General features: G+C 43.0%; 1 protein-coding gene across 1 annotated transcript; it reads left to right on the top strand.

Annotated features, from left to right (window-relative positions):
* The first annotated feature begins 5405 nt into the window (after positions 1–5405).
* Positions 5406–7505, top strand: LOC130128309 (replication protein A 32 kDa subunit-A-like). The gene is made up of 8 exons (XM_056297948.1): positions 5406–5464; positions 5592–5688; positions 5803–5916; positions 5994–6068; positions 6241–6360; positions 6472–6588; positions 7242–7336; positions 7430–7505. The coding sequence occupies exons 1-8, from the start codon at positions 5406–5408 to the stop codon at positions 7503–7505; spliced, it is 753 nt and encodes a 250-aa protein (XP_056153923.1).
* Positions 7506–17079: the final 9574 nt, after the last annotated feature.

A 17079-nucleotide genomic window follows, 5' to 3' on the forward strand; every position in this document is an offset into this window, starting at 1 on the left:
GAAGAGAAGTTGCATCTTATTTTGGTTAGCCCCCAGTTGGAGAGAGAGAACAAGGTATGTCATATTGTCTTGTTTTCAGTGGGATAGGATTGTGTATTTGTTCTACTGTAGGCTATTTTTCTGTGTGACTGACCTAATTTACTGCACTGTTCAAGAAAAGCCATTAATGTAAAGAAAATTCTATGTTGATGTTTGGATTGTATATTGTTATTTATAAGAGATCTAAGAGCATTTTCTGTTTTTTCATCTCAGCTCTTACGTTGTTGATTGTTAAATAAACACATGTAACATCAGTAAAAAAGAGTACGACCATCTGCCTTCTGGGGACGCTACATAACCCGTTTCTAACACGAGGGGCGTCCTGATGGACGACCTAGACGAGGTGGGGCGAGGTTCTTAACACGTTTCTTGCCATTTTGACCGCCGCTGTTTTTAAACTATATTCTGTCAAGATAGATACCCAGTTGAGATATTAATGCAGTACATATGTTAGTATGTCTGTTAAGGAACTAACTGGCACCAAAATTAACATTTTAATAACTTTTAAAACCGTTTTTCAAACAACTTAAAATGTCCGCCGTCCAACGCCTGTAAGCACTGCAACACCTCGGTGGTTCATGTTGCGTCTGAAATGGCGGCTGTTACCAGACATGTTGGCAATAATCACAAATCAAGTTTAGACCATTTCTCTGTACTGGGGAACGCTAGTGTGTTTCTAGGACAGAGCAGCGAACCCCCCCCCCCCAAAAAAAGAAACCCAAACGTTTATTTACAAAAAACAGGTAGACAATTACCATACAGAGGGGAAAAAAACAAAGCAAATGTGTACAGACAAGGGGAGTTCAGTGTCGACTCGTTTTAAGTCCTGTCAGAGTTCATATAAAATGTACTTGATTTAAAATATCACAAGTCTTTATACACACCTTGATTTTCAGTGAAGGTGCCATACTGCTGGAATTCAACAACAAGTGGATGAAAGCAGGGTTTGGAGCCAGACCATTTAGATTTGTGGATGTGGAATTTACCAAGAATAACTGAAAGCTGAATTATATAAGTATTATTGTTTTCCGTCCCATAAAACACAAAATATAACATCACATCAAATACATTAATCTGTCCCTTAGTACCCACTTTACCATTTACAAAGTCTTGCATGTCAATCTCGGTAGTAGGCTAAATGTTCAGTTGCAAGTCAAAGCCACATGTGAGATGTCACAAGAACTTGTATTAAAACAGATTAAACGGATCAAAATAAAAAGTAAAGACGGTGTTTCCTTTCCTGTTTTAAAATATACTGCTGCTACACAATATATCAACATGCAAATGAAACTTCGCAAAGGACATGACGCGACCAACACACGTCATAGTGACATGACGCGCACGATCACGCGCAAGTTCCGAGCGGTCATTTTGACCACTCGTGGTCGTTTTAAGTAGATCCTATAGCATTATTTATTTATTTGTTGCAATTGATCTAAAACTCAAATACCAATATATGCAGTTTTAGTAGATTTCAGGGAGCGGCTGGTCTGTATCTTTTTTTCCACAAAGTTTTTAAACTGAATGCGGTTTGCATTCTGTGAGATGGGCCTATTTTTATTTAACAGAGTCCATTTTAGATCATTTTTCATTTGCATGTTGATGTATTGTGCAGCTGCATGTTTTAAAACAGGGAAGGAAACACTGTCTTTGCATTTTATTATTATTATTTATTGTAAGGGCTGCTATAGCTATCCTGATAAACTAAATAAAAGAGAAGAGCCTTATGGCTGACACATGTTCCACTTGTCTGTTTGGTCCAAGAATGATTCTTCCTTCGTGTTTTAAGTATTTATTTAAACTTGCTTGAAGACATACAGTGAAATACTGAACTGCATCCAAGAAATAACAACTTTTAACCTGACCTAATACACGTATACACAAGGCATGAATACACGTAGGCTATGCACGGTCAGAAAAACCGTGTGGCTCCACTCTTCCATTCTAGGCAACGCCCCCTTCCGATTACTTCCTCTTCCGGAGCGCGTTAACCCAGGAACACCCTTCTCCAGTTCTTAAAGTGACATGCACCTATCTAAGACTACACAGCAAACTTAATACATACATAAAAAAGCAGTTACCTAAAGTATACGATGTGTAAAAAGTAAATATTTAAACTAATTATTCAAATTACTAATTAAACCATTAAATATTAAACATTAGGAGACATTTGGCTTCTACATTACCGGCCCCTACTTGTTCTGATAATTCTAAAGCCTAGAACAATTACCACATCCATAACAAATTCATATCAAATTACATCAATACATACAATGAACAGGCATTTGTATTATCAAACATCTGATGTTACAAAATATGAAAAGGAAGTGCTTGGTAAGCACGCAGTCCAATATTTCGCCAGTCAGCTTGACAGGTCCGTTTTCTGAAAGAAAAAGGAAACAGAGAGAGAGAGCCAGAGGTTTCCAGCACATGGCTCATCGTGGGAGCTCAGTCTCTACCACCTGCTCATTTAGATTCCATGAGGAGACAGATCTTTGTGATGGGTCTGTCCAAGATGTTGGTCTCTGTCTTGATGCGAACTCTGCGAACAAGCCCCGTCTTGTCTCGAATTGCTTCAGTGACTTTTCCCATAATCCATGAATTTCTTGGAGCACAGTCATCCGTCAGAAGAACCACATCGCCTTCTGCAAAGTTTCTTGATGCTGTGGACCATCGTTGCCGCTCCTGGAGTGGAGGTAGGTACTCTTTTATCCATCTCTTCCAAAACAAATATGACACATATTGTACCTGCCTCCATCTACGCCTTGAGTAGAGATCATCTTTGTCGAATAATCCTGGTGGTAATGATGGTTTCACCTTCAGCAGCAGGAGCTGATTGGGCGTCAGTGCCTCCAAGTCATTTGGGTCACTAGATGCCTTTGTGATAGGTCGGCTGTTGATGATCGACTCAGCCTCACATAAGACTGTGTGAAGGCTTTCTTCATCAAGGACTTGTTCTCTCACAGTGGAATTCAGCACCTTTCCAACTGATCTTATTAACCACTCCCGCACTCCGCCATGATGAGAAGCTGTGGGAGGGTTAAATGTCCATTTAATCCCATATTGATGAAACAAATGCTGAAATTTGGAGGCGTTCCAGTCAGCAATGGCTGTCTTCAGCTCACGGTTGTCCCCAACAAAGATAGTCTCATTATCTGAACGAATCTCTTTCACTTGTCCCCTCCTTGCTATAAAGCGCTGGACTGCGTTTATGCACGAGTCTGTGTCCAATGATGAGGCAAGCTCAATGTAAACTGCACGAACAGCTAAACAAGTGAATATAACACCAAATCTCTTTGTGAGGCTTCTTCCACGTTTCACCTCAAATGGTCCAAAATAGTCCATCCCAGCTCTGGTGAAGGGTGTATCATCTGGTATCAACCGATCTCGCGGAAGATCATCCATTAGTTGTTTCCCAACTGTTCCATGTAAGCGACGGCATGTAACAAGAGTCTGAGAGAACCTTTGGAATGGCTGTGTTGGAACTAGGGATCCAAAATCTCTGCCGCAGTTCGGAGAGCATATGATTGCGGCCTCCATGACCAGTTTCCTCATGGATCTGTCGTAGAACTTCAACAATGGGAAAGTGTCAAGACAGAATGACAGGCTGCTTACAACTTTCTGGCATAGCCACTCGACAGCCTTCCACCAACTCGCAACAGACCATCTTGAAACACAGGGTTCAGCTTTTCTTTTCTTTTTTTACATTTATTTCTGATTTTTCCCTTTTTCTCCCAATTTAGTGGCCAATCGATCCCTATTTTAATTCAAACATCCCCCCTCGTACTGCATGCGTTCACCAACTGCATCTCTCCGGCCGGCAGTCTCGAAGGAGACGCCTCCCCACTTTCGTGACAAGGCGAATCCAGGCCGAACCTTTTCCGACACACTCAGAGACGCATTCATGTGACGAACACAAGCCGACTCAGCCCCCCTCCCGAAGACAGCGTTGCCAGTTATTGCTGCTTCGTCGAGTCCAGCCATAGTCGGATCTGACGAGACCGGGGTGTGAACCCCAGTCCACAGTGGGCAACTGCATCGACACAAAGCCGATGCTTAGACTGCTACACCACTGTGGACCCTTAGGGTTCAGCTTTTACAAGTGGCTACTGAGCTTCACATTTTGTCCCTTGAGAAGAGCTAAAATCTCATCAGAGAACTTCTCTTTCTGACAGAATTTGATCACGTCTTGTCCTGACACATGGGTATGGCTGTTTCATCTGTAGCAACAGCTTTCAGGCAGTCATCCATGTAGACATTTTCAACACTGTCTCTACGACTTCAGCTTTGAACTACCCACTCTGGTCTTCAGCACACTTTCTCAGAGCAAAACTGGCACAGGTAGGTGAAGACGTAGCCCAAAACAACAGTACAGTCACTTTGTGCTCAGTCAAGGCTTGGTTATAGTCATCACCGATCCACCAAAGGAAACTGAGTAAATCAAAGTCATCATCAGGCTCTCTAACCTGGTGGAACGTTGCTTCCACATCTGCCATGATTGCAACGGGGTCTGAATCGGATTACAACGCCAGTTAGACTACTGGTCATGTCTGGTCCTTGAAGAAGCTGCTCATTTAAGGATGTGCCCTGATAGGGTGCAGCGCAGTCGAACACAAGTCTCAGTTTCTGTTTCACTGGGTGGTATACTGCATGGTGCAGTATATACCACACTTTCCCTTCCGTGTCAATTCTTCATTGGACAGCTGCACTGCATAGCCCTTTTGAATAAGCTGTTCCATGAAATCTGTGTATTCCTGTTGAAAGCAGGCATTCCTGATGAACTTCCACTGTAAGTTGTGTGCTCGCTGTTCAGCTATCTTACGATTAGTTCTTTGCGCCCCAGACACTCCCACTTTTATTGGCGGTGAATTGGTATTGTTTTAATGTTTTTTGATCTAATGTGATTGGACAATTCTCATGACTGTCAATCATCTTCACACCCACCACGACGCCTCGTCTTGACTGTCAATCATCCACCGTCTACAAACCCTGATAAACTCTATAGGCTACACTGTCCTTCTTAATAACTCTGTGGACATTAAAGCAGTTGTCAGGTGTGCTGCACCAAGGTAAATTGCCCCCCCCCAAAAAAAAATAAAGAAATAGCACCAGCCACCGCTGGTTTAAATGCGCTGAGTGATACTGGGGTTTGTGTGACTTTTAAGTGGAAAGTAGTCATTTGGGACCAAGGTAAGATTTAAGAAGACCAGAGTAGAAAATGTGCAGCATAAGTTTGGCCTACTAGTTTATGTTTTTTTTTTCAAATTTTCATTGTGTTTTGCTCAGTGGCGTGTGATGTTGTCACAAACTGTAGTTGAAATAGAATACATTTAAGTTTTTTTGACACAGGATACAGGTGCTCAGAAATGGACAAAGAGGATCAACAAGTGGGCAAAAGCAGGCAGACCGGCCAAGAAAGGGAAAGGTGTGTTAGCTGCTGATGAGCACTGACTAATTTCATGGACTATCGATGGTGTTTAGAAAATGAGTTGATATGTCATCTGTGTGGACTGTATGGAAAACGTGATACTTATGACTTGTTCCTGGCACAGAGGGCGACTTCAGATAATGCCGTGCACAGTGTCTCAGCTCCTGTCCACTGCAGAGGTCAATGGTGCTTTCCGTATTGGCGACTTGGAGCTCAACCAGGTAGGAAGAAATGAACAAAAACCTTAAACCTAAACTGCACAATGGCTAAGATCAAGTTGTGTGAACTTGTGAGTGTGTGTGTGAGTGTGTGTGTGTGTGTATGTGTTAAAATAGATATCTGTAGTGGGCGTTGTCAGAAGATGTGTTCCTTCGGAGGTCAAAATCCAGTACTCTGTGGATGACATGACTGGCCCACCTATAGATGTGACACAGTGGGTGAATTCAGAGGCGAGTACTTTCTACAAAGATGTGTCGAGAAATACTGCAAACATCCTTGTTAAACATGTTTTTTTTGTTCCTACCAGGCTCCAGGTGTGCCGTGCAGTTCAGATGTCCTTGGACAATATGTGAAGGTTATAGGAAGTCTCAGGAACATTCAGGTAGATGAAGGTAGATTTTAGGTATTAAGTAAATATGAGTACGTCAGTAGTTTTTTTGTTTATTCAAATGATTATCATATGGCCTTGTTCCCGTATTCTACATTGTGCAACAAGTAGAATCTGTCGTACTTTGTTTTTTTAATAACATGGAGTAATTTTCCCTGAGAGTTAGGGACAGAGATCACTGCTGGCAGGGAACGTCCGTCATGTTGAGGATCTCAATGAAATCACATCCCACATGTTGGAAGTTGTCCAAGCCCATATGCAGCGTTCCAGAATTGCTCATGAAAGGGTATTGGAGCCTGTGTTCATCTAAAAAGAAATCCTTTGAACTTTTACTTATGTGAAATCACTGACAAATCACTGACAAATGCTTGATGTTTTTTTTTTGTATTATTATTAGGTGGGTGACATGCATACCAACAGGATGGATATACCTGGAACAGTCAACAGTGACAGACGTGTTGATGGTCATTCTGAGGAGAAGGCAGCTTATGGTTTATCCACCATCCAGAGGCAGGTTAGTCCTGTGTTTCAGTTTGATAGGACACTTCTGCTTACATAATAGACACCACAAAGAGACTCAGCAATGGGGGGTCTGGGTGGCGTGGTGGTCTATTCCATTACTTATCAACACGGGGATCGCTGGTTCCAATCCCCGTGTTACCTCCGGCTTGGTCGGGCGTCCCTACAGACCCAATTGGCTGTGTCTGCGGGTGGGGAGCCAGATGTGGGTATGTGTCCTGGTTGCTGCAGTAGCGCCTCCTCTGCTTGGTCGGGGCACCTGTTCGGGCGGGAGGGGGATAGTGTGATCCTCCCATGCGATCCGTCCCCCTGGTGAAACTCCTCATTCTCAGGTGAAAAGAAGCGGCTGGCGACTCCACATGTATCGGAGGAGACGTGGTAGTTTGCAGCCCTTCTCGGATCGGCAGAAGGGGTGGAGCGGTGACCAGCATGGCTCGGAAGAGTGGGGTAATTATCCGGATACAGCTGGGGAGAAAAAGGGGGGGGATGCTCAGCAATCACCTGTCAATACCAGCTGCCCTGAGGATTCAATGTTACCATAAGCATCAACTGGCAATCCCCCACCACTAGCTCCTCTGGACTAGAAATGAAAACTGCTCCATAAATGTGTTGGACTGGAATTTGACTTTTTTTCTTGCCTTTTGTAAGGTATGGACGGCGATAAAGACTTGCTCCCTCCATGATGGCATCAGTTTCATGGACTTGAGCATGGAGCTTGGGTTCCTCAGCAGCACATCCATCAGGTATCCTCTGAGCTGAACACTGATATTTTTGATTTTCATCCAAACGTTAGAACAAAATGCTTCAACTGCTGAGTTTTGCCTGTTCTCATGCAGAAGGACCTTGCAGTTTCTCCTCCATGAAGGTTTCATCTATTCAACTATTGATGAGGACCACTTCAAGTCCATTTGATAACCTAGAGATCACACAGGTAATGTTTCCATGTACCTTTCCCTCATGGTATTAAGTGATATGCCTGATTTCTAAATTATCGTGATATCACCATTTACTCCCCAGTATTGTCCCGGTTATCTCGTTTTTCTCCCCAGGAGGAGCTGGAGGGCGTTGCTGGGGAGAGGGACGTCTGGAGTGCCCTACTTAGCTTGCTGCCACCGTGACCCGATCCTGGAGAAGCGGCTGATGATGAATGAATGAATGAATGAATATCTCGTTTTTGTTTCACAGATGATGATCTGACATGTTTTATTAATTTATACAAAGATTATAATCCCATGCCTTTACAAACATATAATTTGTAGTTCTTTTTTAAAATATTGTAATATACTGATTTCCAGGCATCCTTACGGTAGTCTTTTGAACATTGTTGGTAGTAGTTTTGCACAATTCCTGTTTTTTTCCGGAGATACGTTTTTGTTCTATTCCACAAAATATGAACGGAGTTAAATATATGCGTGGTGAACTGAATCACTAACGAGACTGCACGTGAAGAGTGCGTGCAAAGTGTGGGCCAGAGTCTGTGCCTGTCGCGAGCAGGGGCTGATTTGCATCAGAGCTCTTGAACTGACCGGGATTCACACTTGCGTTGTCGTGGAACACTCTTCTGTAATTCATTGGGTCGCTCCCACAACACATCAAGCCCACCACCGTACGTAGGCCTACCAGTATCTCGGGTTTAAGTTATAGTAAAGAGCTCCAGTTTATTTTATTTGACTGGGTGCACTCATTTATGGGAATTACTGGTTGATGTTTTAGGATAATATCAATAATATTCAAGGGGTCAGTGTTAAAAGGGTTTCAAAGTTAAGAGAGTTAACATGTTTTTTTTCTTCTTTTCATTGGAAGTGATTTGAGTTGATTAACTATAGACCAATTCAGTGTCTTGTATAGGTAAAACACCTCTCTAATTACAAGAGTCATGGGGTTATTATTTTACTGTATTACAGTACATCTTGTAAATCACTATACATGTTATTTTTGAGTAACCCAATTCTTTTGTGTTTGAGTTCTATGAGTCAGGTGGTTTCTCTAAAACACCTTGTGGGGTTTTAGAAGATATATTCCTGTCACACTTTTATATCCTGGGAGACAGTTAGACACATAGTAGTGTTCCTAGTCACTCCAGGCGGAGGCACCGCGCTAAGCATCACTGAGGGTAACACTCTGTCCTCTCAGATTAGAAGGGGCATTGGAAGGGGGTTACATTTTGGAAATATGTACGATGATGTTTGAGCAAAATAAATCATCCATTCAAGAGGACAGTTATGTTGAGGACCTACCTGTGAAGGAGGCTGCCCTTTCACCTGTCCCAAGTGAACACAGCAGGACCAGTGAGTAGGGGCCTCAGCAGAACAGACGACCTAAGGTCTTCACATGTGATCGACTTGGCTCACCAGCTTGCTGCAGTTTGAGGACACCGCCACATCATACAATCTTTAAGGTGCCATGGACACAGACTGTGCAGCCAGACTACTACCAGCAACCCTGTGGACATGGACGGCAGGAACATTGTTATCACACTCGAGTCACCACACATCGCTGGACTGTGTTAAGTGTATGTAGCTAAATGGAGGCTGTAGGTAACACAGCCCAAAAGAGAATGTGAAGGACTCTGGGTATTGACCCATATGAAAGAATGTACCAGAAGAGTTCCAGTCTGTAACCAAACTGTGAAAGTGACTGAAAAGAACTGAATGTATCAAAGGAGTTCCAGTCTGTAAACCAGTGTTTTGTACATGGTTGGTGGTATTCGAGCACTTCAGGTTAAAGGTAATGATGTTGAGGAGAACATTAATGTTGAGGGGTAGTATGTGACCGATGGAATAATGTTCATTACCAGCATTTCATGTTATATTTTATCTTATGTTTAAAATGTTTGTCGTCAGCTGCAGCAGTTTGAGAACAGCAATTCCTGTTTCCATATGTTTTGTGTTGACAATGTCACCCCAGTCCGACTCGAGTCTTGTTTTTGTGGAATCCTGACTCGACTTGGACTTGAGCACTGATGACTCGGACTCGAACACTGGGGACTCGAGACTCGACTCGGACTCGAGGTTTATTGACTCGACTACAACACTGTCACCCTAACACCAGCAGCACTGAGTAGTTGCAGTTACCAGACGGTTCCAGCAGGGGCAATGTAGCGCTGTTGTGCTCAGTGCCGTCTTGTGGTCAGCGCCGTGTGGTCAGAGAGAGTCTGGCCAACTGTCTACACGGGCGCCATATTGCCTACCAACTGGTAGACGGCGCCATGCGCGCTCTTCAAAATCGGGCTGACTTCATGATCTGTCAAGCTGCTCTTTCAAAGAAATAAGGGAAAACAGAGACGGGTTGCCGGAGAGGTTCTCAGGCGCGGTGGGCGTGGCTATGGTGCGGTAGGCGTGGCAAACGTAGCGGCGGGCATGATGGGAAGGACGCTGGTACCTTTCGAGTGTTGTGAGTGAAGTTGGAGTCAGCGGGAGTGAACTGGACGGTACTGGTGGTAACTAGATATACCTAGAACATGCGATGATCCAGGGGGCGCACCGGACCGACCGTGAATCTTTGTTTCGTCAAACGACGTAACAATGGAGGACACATTGGCCTAGAGCAGTGATACTCAACCCGAGGCTCCTTTAAGACTAATTGTGGATCTTTTAAGTCCTACTTAAAAAATAAATAAAAACTAAAAAATATTGTCAGCAGAATTCATCAACGTTTCATTCTCATTCATTCGCAAGACACATCAATCTATTACGCTCCCACCCCTCAACCACCTGAACTACCAATTAGCCCATTGGAGTATATGGAGATACACACGAAAGCAAATGTTTTTATTTGCAGTAACATGTATTTTATGTTTGACCTCTGACCCTCTATGTCTATTGGTTGTGTATGTTGTATAAATGTCCGCGCGCTACTCTGGTGCGCGCCCTTGGAAGAAGACAGCAAGAGGGTCACTCATGTGTTTTCGTGCCTGCTTAACGCAGTCGTTTTGTAATGTTACTACGGTCTAGCAAATAAAAGAGGAAGACCAAGATGCACCTTGATCGTTGTGGTGTAACGTGCATGGATAAGTAGACACGTTGGTCCTTGACTAACGGGTCGGACCCTTTAGTCGACTGGTTAATGTTGTCGCTTGCGGTGTGGGAGACACGGGTTCGCGTCCCGGTTGTGACGACGATATCCCGGACTGCCCCCCCGAATTCGCTACAATATTTCGGTTATCCTGTAGATACACGAGAACAACAGTATAAGTTCCACTTGGGAAAGGGGACAGATAAGCAGCATTAAGAGGAAAGAAATGGAGATATGGCAGAAACGCTGGGCGGAAGACCAGAAAAGTAAGGGGTTGCGGTGATACACATTTGAGGGTAGATTCACCAGGGGCTGCTGCTCCTTTAAGGCAGATATTTCAGAGTGCTGACGTAGGCACTGTTTCCGGTTTCCGGGGTGAGCCATGTTTTGCAGCAGCCTAGCGGTTAGCCGGTTGCCACGGGAGATTGCGCTGTATCGGTGTTGTTTTGTGTGGCGAGTAAACGGAATTGACTCGACTCGATCTCTCCGTCTCCTCATTCCTGCATTCCTGCAGGTTATTACACAATACCAAAAACTGTCACAACAATGAGCTATAAATAAAGGAAGAGAAGGGAGGAAATCATAGTGAGACTGATTGGATCACACAGGATTAAGTGGCACGTTGTTTATAATGGGGAAAGGGACGATGGTAAGTGTGAGAACTGTGGAGTTAAAGAAAACGCTGAACATGTAATATTGCGTTATAACATGTATGAAGTGTAAAGAGAAAGGTTACAGTCCGAGAGGCGGGACGGGAGTGGAATCTGATGAGGAAACTGGGAACAGAAGGAGAGGCAGAGGGGAGTAAAATCACCCGGAAGGCACTCTTTACTTTCTTAAGTTACACAAGGTTGATGGGAAGAAATAGGGTGAAATGACGTGAAGGTTACACACTCTTGTACAGTAGGTGGCGGTATGCACCTTAATGCTGTTTCCGAGCCACCATTACACCGAGAGAAGAAGAAGAAACAGAAGCAGACGACATATCACTTCAGATCAACTGTTGGTGTTCACAGGTGTGTTAAATGTGTATATATGCTCTGGGAAGTATCAGTATTATGGTATATCCGTGTATTGTGGAGTAATGACGGATAAGCTAACGATGCTAACGTCATGAAATGCTAACCGATTTGTTGTGTGGAGGGAAACAGAGCGGACACTTAGGTACATCGACCTTTTACGTTATATTCTTTTTGCGTTATTTTTAGAGAAGATATAGGATGAGACGGTACCGTTTATATCGATATAGTTTGTTGTGTAAAATACGTAACCTGTAAACGACCCTCTAGTGTCACTGGTTGTTTGTGATTTGAGGGACTTTTATTTTGAAAACCGCAAACGGAAGTAGAGACATCAGGCGGGGTTCTGTCAGTAATCCTTCGTCATTCAATGAAAATGTGAACGTTTCTCTGAATCTTGTAAGAAGAATTTCCCTCGTTATTACTGGATTGATTACAAGGTATTTAATGTGCCTTTTTTCTGTAATCTGATGGTATTGATTTCGTTTTGTACCTGTTCTATATTTTGCTGGATATAACTCAAACGTTACTCTTTAGAGAGTGGTGATTTCTTTGCTAGTAAACCTGATTTCTAATGCCTGGCTAGGCAACGTCATTCTACATTGGGTACTGCTCTGCGCAGCATGCATGCTCATTGGAAGTTTATTTTTCTGTAGATTGTGGGAAGAGAAGTTGCATCTTATTTTGGTTAGCCCCCAGTTGGAGAGAGAGAACAAGGTATGTCATATTGTCTTGTTTTCAGTGGGATAGGATTGTGTATTTGTTCTACTGTAGGCTATTTTTCTGTGTGACTGACCTAATTTACTGCACTGTTCAAGAAAAGCCATTAATGTAAAGAAAATTCTATGTTGATGTTTGGATTGTATATTGTTATTTATAAGAGATCTAAGAGCATTTTCTGTTTTTTCATCTCAGCTCTTACGTTGTTGATTGTTAAATAAACACATGTAACATCAGTAAAAAAGAGTACGACCATCTGCCTTCTGGGGACGCTACATAACCCGTTTCTAACACGTGGGGCGTCCTGACGGACGACCTAGACGAGGTGGGGCGAGGTTCTTAACACGTTTCTTGTCATTTTGACCGCTGCGGTTTTTAAACTATATTCTGTCAAGATAGATACCCAGTTGAGATATTAATGCAGTACATATGTTAGTATGTCTGTTAAGGAACTAACTGACACCAAAATTAACATTTTAACAACGTTTAAAACCGTTTTTCAAACAATTTAAAATGGCCACCGTCCAACACCTGTAAGCACTGCAACACCTCGGTGGTTCATGGCGCGTCTGAAATGGCGGCTGTTACCAGACATGTTGGCCATAATCACAAATCAAGTTTAGACCATTTCTCTGTACTGGGGAACGCTATTGTGTTTTTAGGACAGAGTAGCGAACCCCCCCCCCCAAAAAAAAGAAACCCAAACGTTTATTTACAAAAAACAGGTATACAATTACCATACAGAGGGGAAAAAAACAAAGCTAATGTGTACAGAAAAGGGGAGTTCAGTGTCGACTCGTTTTAAGTCCTGTCAGAGTTCATATAAAATGTACTTGATTTAAAATATCACAAGTCTTTATACACACCTTGATTTTCAGTGAAGGTGCCATACTACTGGAGTTCAACAACAAGTGGTTGAAAGCAGGGTTTGGAGTCAGACCATTTAGATTTGTGGATGTGGAATTTACCAAGAATAACCGAAAGCTGAATTATATAATTAATATTGTTTTCCGTCCCATAAAACACAAAATATAACATCACATCTAATACATTAATCTGTCCCTTAGTACCCACTTTACCATTTACAAAGTCTTGCATGTCAATCTCGGTAGTAGGCTAAATGTTCAGTTACAAGTCAAAGCCACATGTGAGATGTCACGAGAACTTGTATTAAAACAGATTAAACGGATCAAAATAAAAAGTAAAGACGGTGTTTCCTTCCCTGTTTTAAAATATACTGCTGCTACACAATATATCAACATGCAAATGAAACTTCGCAAAGGACATGACGCGACCAACACACGTCATAGTGACATGACGCGCACGATCACGTGCAAGTTAAGAGCGGTCATTTTGACCACCCGTGGTCGTTTTAGGTAGATCCTATAGCATTATTTATTTATTTGTTGCAATTGATCTAAAACTCAAATACCAATATATGCAATTTTAGTAGAATTCAGGGAGCGGCTGGTCTGTATCTTTTTTTCCACAAAGTTTTTAAACTGAATGCGGTTTGCATTCTGAGAGATGGGTCTATTTTTATTTAACATAGTCCATTTTTCATTTGCATGTTGATGTATTTTGCAGCTGTATATTTTAAAACACGGAAGGAAACCCTGTCTTTGCATTTTATTATTATTATTTATTGTAAGGGCTGTTATAGCTATCCTGATAAACTAAATAAAAGAGAAGAGCCTTGTGGCTGACACATGTTCCACTTGTCTGTTTGGTCCAAGAATGATTCTTCCTTCGCGTTTTAAGTATTTATTTAAACTTGCTTGAAGACATACAGTGAAATACTGAACTGCACCCAAGAAATAACAACTTTTAACCTGTCCTAATACACGTATACACAAGGCACGAATACACGTAGGCTATCCACTGTAAGAAAAACCGTGTGGCTCCACTCTTCCATTCTAGGCAACGCCCCCTTCCGATTACTTCCTCTTCCGGAGCGCGTTAACCCAGGAACACCCTTCTCCAGTTCTTAAAGTGACATGCACCTATCTAAGACTACACAGCAAACTTAATACATACATAAAAAAGCAGTTACCTAAAGTATACGATGTGTAAAAAGTAAATATTTAAACTAATTATTCAAATTACTAACTAAACCATTAAATATTAAACATTAGGAGACATTTGGCTCCTACATTACCGGCCCCTACTTGTTCTGATAATTCTAAAGCCTAGAACAATTACCACATCCATAACAAATTCATATCAAATTACATGAATGAACAATGAACAGGCATTTGTATTATCAAACATCTGATGTTACAAAAGATGAAAAGGAAGTGCTTGGTAAGCACGCAGTCCAATATTTCGCCAGTCAGCTTGACAGGTCCGTTTTCTGAAAGAAAAAAGAAACAAAGAGAGAGAGCCAGAGGTTTCCAGCACATGGCTCATCGTGCGAGCTGTCTTTACCACCTGCTCATTTAGATTCCATGAGGAGACAGATCTTTGTGATGGGTCTGTCCAAGATGTTGGTCTCTTGTCTTGATGCGAACTCTGCGAACAAGCCCCGTCTTGTCTGGAATTGCTTCAGTGACTTTTCCCATAATCCATGAATTTCTTGGAGCACAGTCATCCGTCAGAAGAACCACATCACCTTCTGCAAAGTTTCTTGATGCTGTGGACCATCGTTGCCGCTCCTGGAGTGGAGGTAGGTACTCTTTAATCCATCTCTTCCAAAACAAATATGACACATATTGTACCTGCCTCCATCTACGCCGTGAGTAGAGATCATCCTTGTCGAATAATCCTGGTGGTAATGATGGTTTCACCTTCAGCAGCAGGAGCTGATTGGGCGTCAGTGCCTCCAAGTCATTTGGGTCACTACATGCCGTTGTGATAGGTCGGCTGTTGATGATTGACTCAGCCTCACATAAGACTGTGTGAAGGCTTTCTTCATCAAGGACTTGTTCTCTCACAGTGGAATTCAGCACCTTCCAACTGATCTTTATTAACCACTCCCGCACTCCGCCATGATGAGAAGCTGTGGGAGGGTTAAATGTCCATTTAATCCCATATTGATGAAACAAATGCTGAAATTTGGAGGCGTTCCAGTCAGCAATGGCTGTCTTCAGCTCACGATTGTCCCCAACAAAGTTTGTCTCATTATCTGAACGAATCTCTTTCACTTGTCCTCTCCTTGCTATAAAGCGCTGGCCTGCGTTTATGCACGAGTCTGTGTCCAATGATGAGGCAAGCTCAATGTAAACTACGCGAACAGCTAAACAAGTGAATATAACGCCAAATCTTTTTGTGAGGCTTCTTCCACGTTTCACCTCAAATGGTCCAAAATAGTCCATCCCAGCTCTGGTGAAGGGTGGATCATCTGGTATCAACCGATCTCGCGGAAGATCATCCATTAGTTGTTTCCCAACTGTTCCATGTAAGCGACGGCATGTAACAAGAGTCTGAGAGAACCTTTGGAATGGCTGTGTTGGCACTAGGGATCCAAAATCCCTACCGCAGTTCGGAGAGCATATGATTGCGGCCTCCATCTCCAGTTTCCTCATGGATCTGTCATAGAACTTCAACAATGGGAAAGTCTCAAGACAGAATGACAGGCTGCTTACAACTTTCTGGCATAGCCACTCGACAGCCTTCCACCAATTCACAACAGACCATCTTGAAACACAGGGTTCAGCTTTTCTTTTTTTTTACATTTATTTCTGATTTTTCCCTTTTTCTCCCAATTTAGTGGCCAATCGATCCCTATTTTAATTCAAACACCCACCCTCGTACTGCATGCGTTCACCAACTGCATCTCTCCGGCCGGCAGTCTCGAAGGAGACCGCCTCCCCACTTTCATGACAAGGCGAATCCAGGCCGAACTACTGCTTTTTCCGACACACACAGAGATGCATTCATGTGACGAACACAAGCCGACTCCGCCCCCCTCCCGAAGACAGCGTTGCCAGTTATTGCTGCTTCGTCGAGTCCGGCCATAGTCGGATCTGACGAGACCGGGGTGTGAACCCCAGTCCACAGTGGGCAACTGCATCGACACAAAGCCGATGCTTAGACTGCTACACCACTGTGGACCCTTAGGGTTCAGCTTTTACAAGTGGCTACTGAGCTTCACATTTTGTCCCTTGAGTAGAGCTAAAATCTCATCAGAGAACTTCTCTTTCTGACAGAATTTGATCACGTCTTGTCCTGACACATGGGTATGGCTGTTTCATCTGTAGCAACAGCTTTCAGGCAGTCATCCATGTAGACATTTTCAACACTGTCTCTACGACTTCAGCTTTGAACTACCCACTCTGGTCTTCAGCACACTTTCTCAGAGCAAAACTGGCACAGGTAGGTGAAGACGTAGCCCAAAACAACGGTACAGTCACTTTGTGCTCAGTCAAGGCTTGGTTATAGTCATCACCGATCCACCAAAGGAAACTGAGTAAATCAAAGTCGTCATCAGGCTCTCTAACCTGGTGGAACGTTGCTTCCACATCTGCCATGATTGCAACGGGGTCTGAATCGGATTACAACGCCAGTTAGACTACTGGTCATGTCTGGTCCTTGAAGAAGCTGCTCATTTAAGGATGTGCCCTGATAGGGTGCAGCGCAGTCGAACACAAGTCTCAGTTTCTGTTTCACTGGGTGGTATACTGCATGGTGCAGTATATACCACACTTTCCCTTCCATGTCAATTCTTCATTGGACATCTGCACTGCATAGCCCTTTTGAATAAGCTGTTCCATGAAATCTGTTTATTCCTGTTG

This window comes from Lampris incognitus, chromosome 18, assembly GCF_029633865.1.
Source record: "Lampris incognitus isolate fLamInc1 chromosome 18, fLamInc1.hap2, whole genome shotgun sequence".
In the NCBI taxonomy this organism is placed as follows: Eukaryota; Metazoa; Chordata; class Actinopteri; order Lampriformes; family Lampridae; genus Lampris; species Lampris incognitus.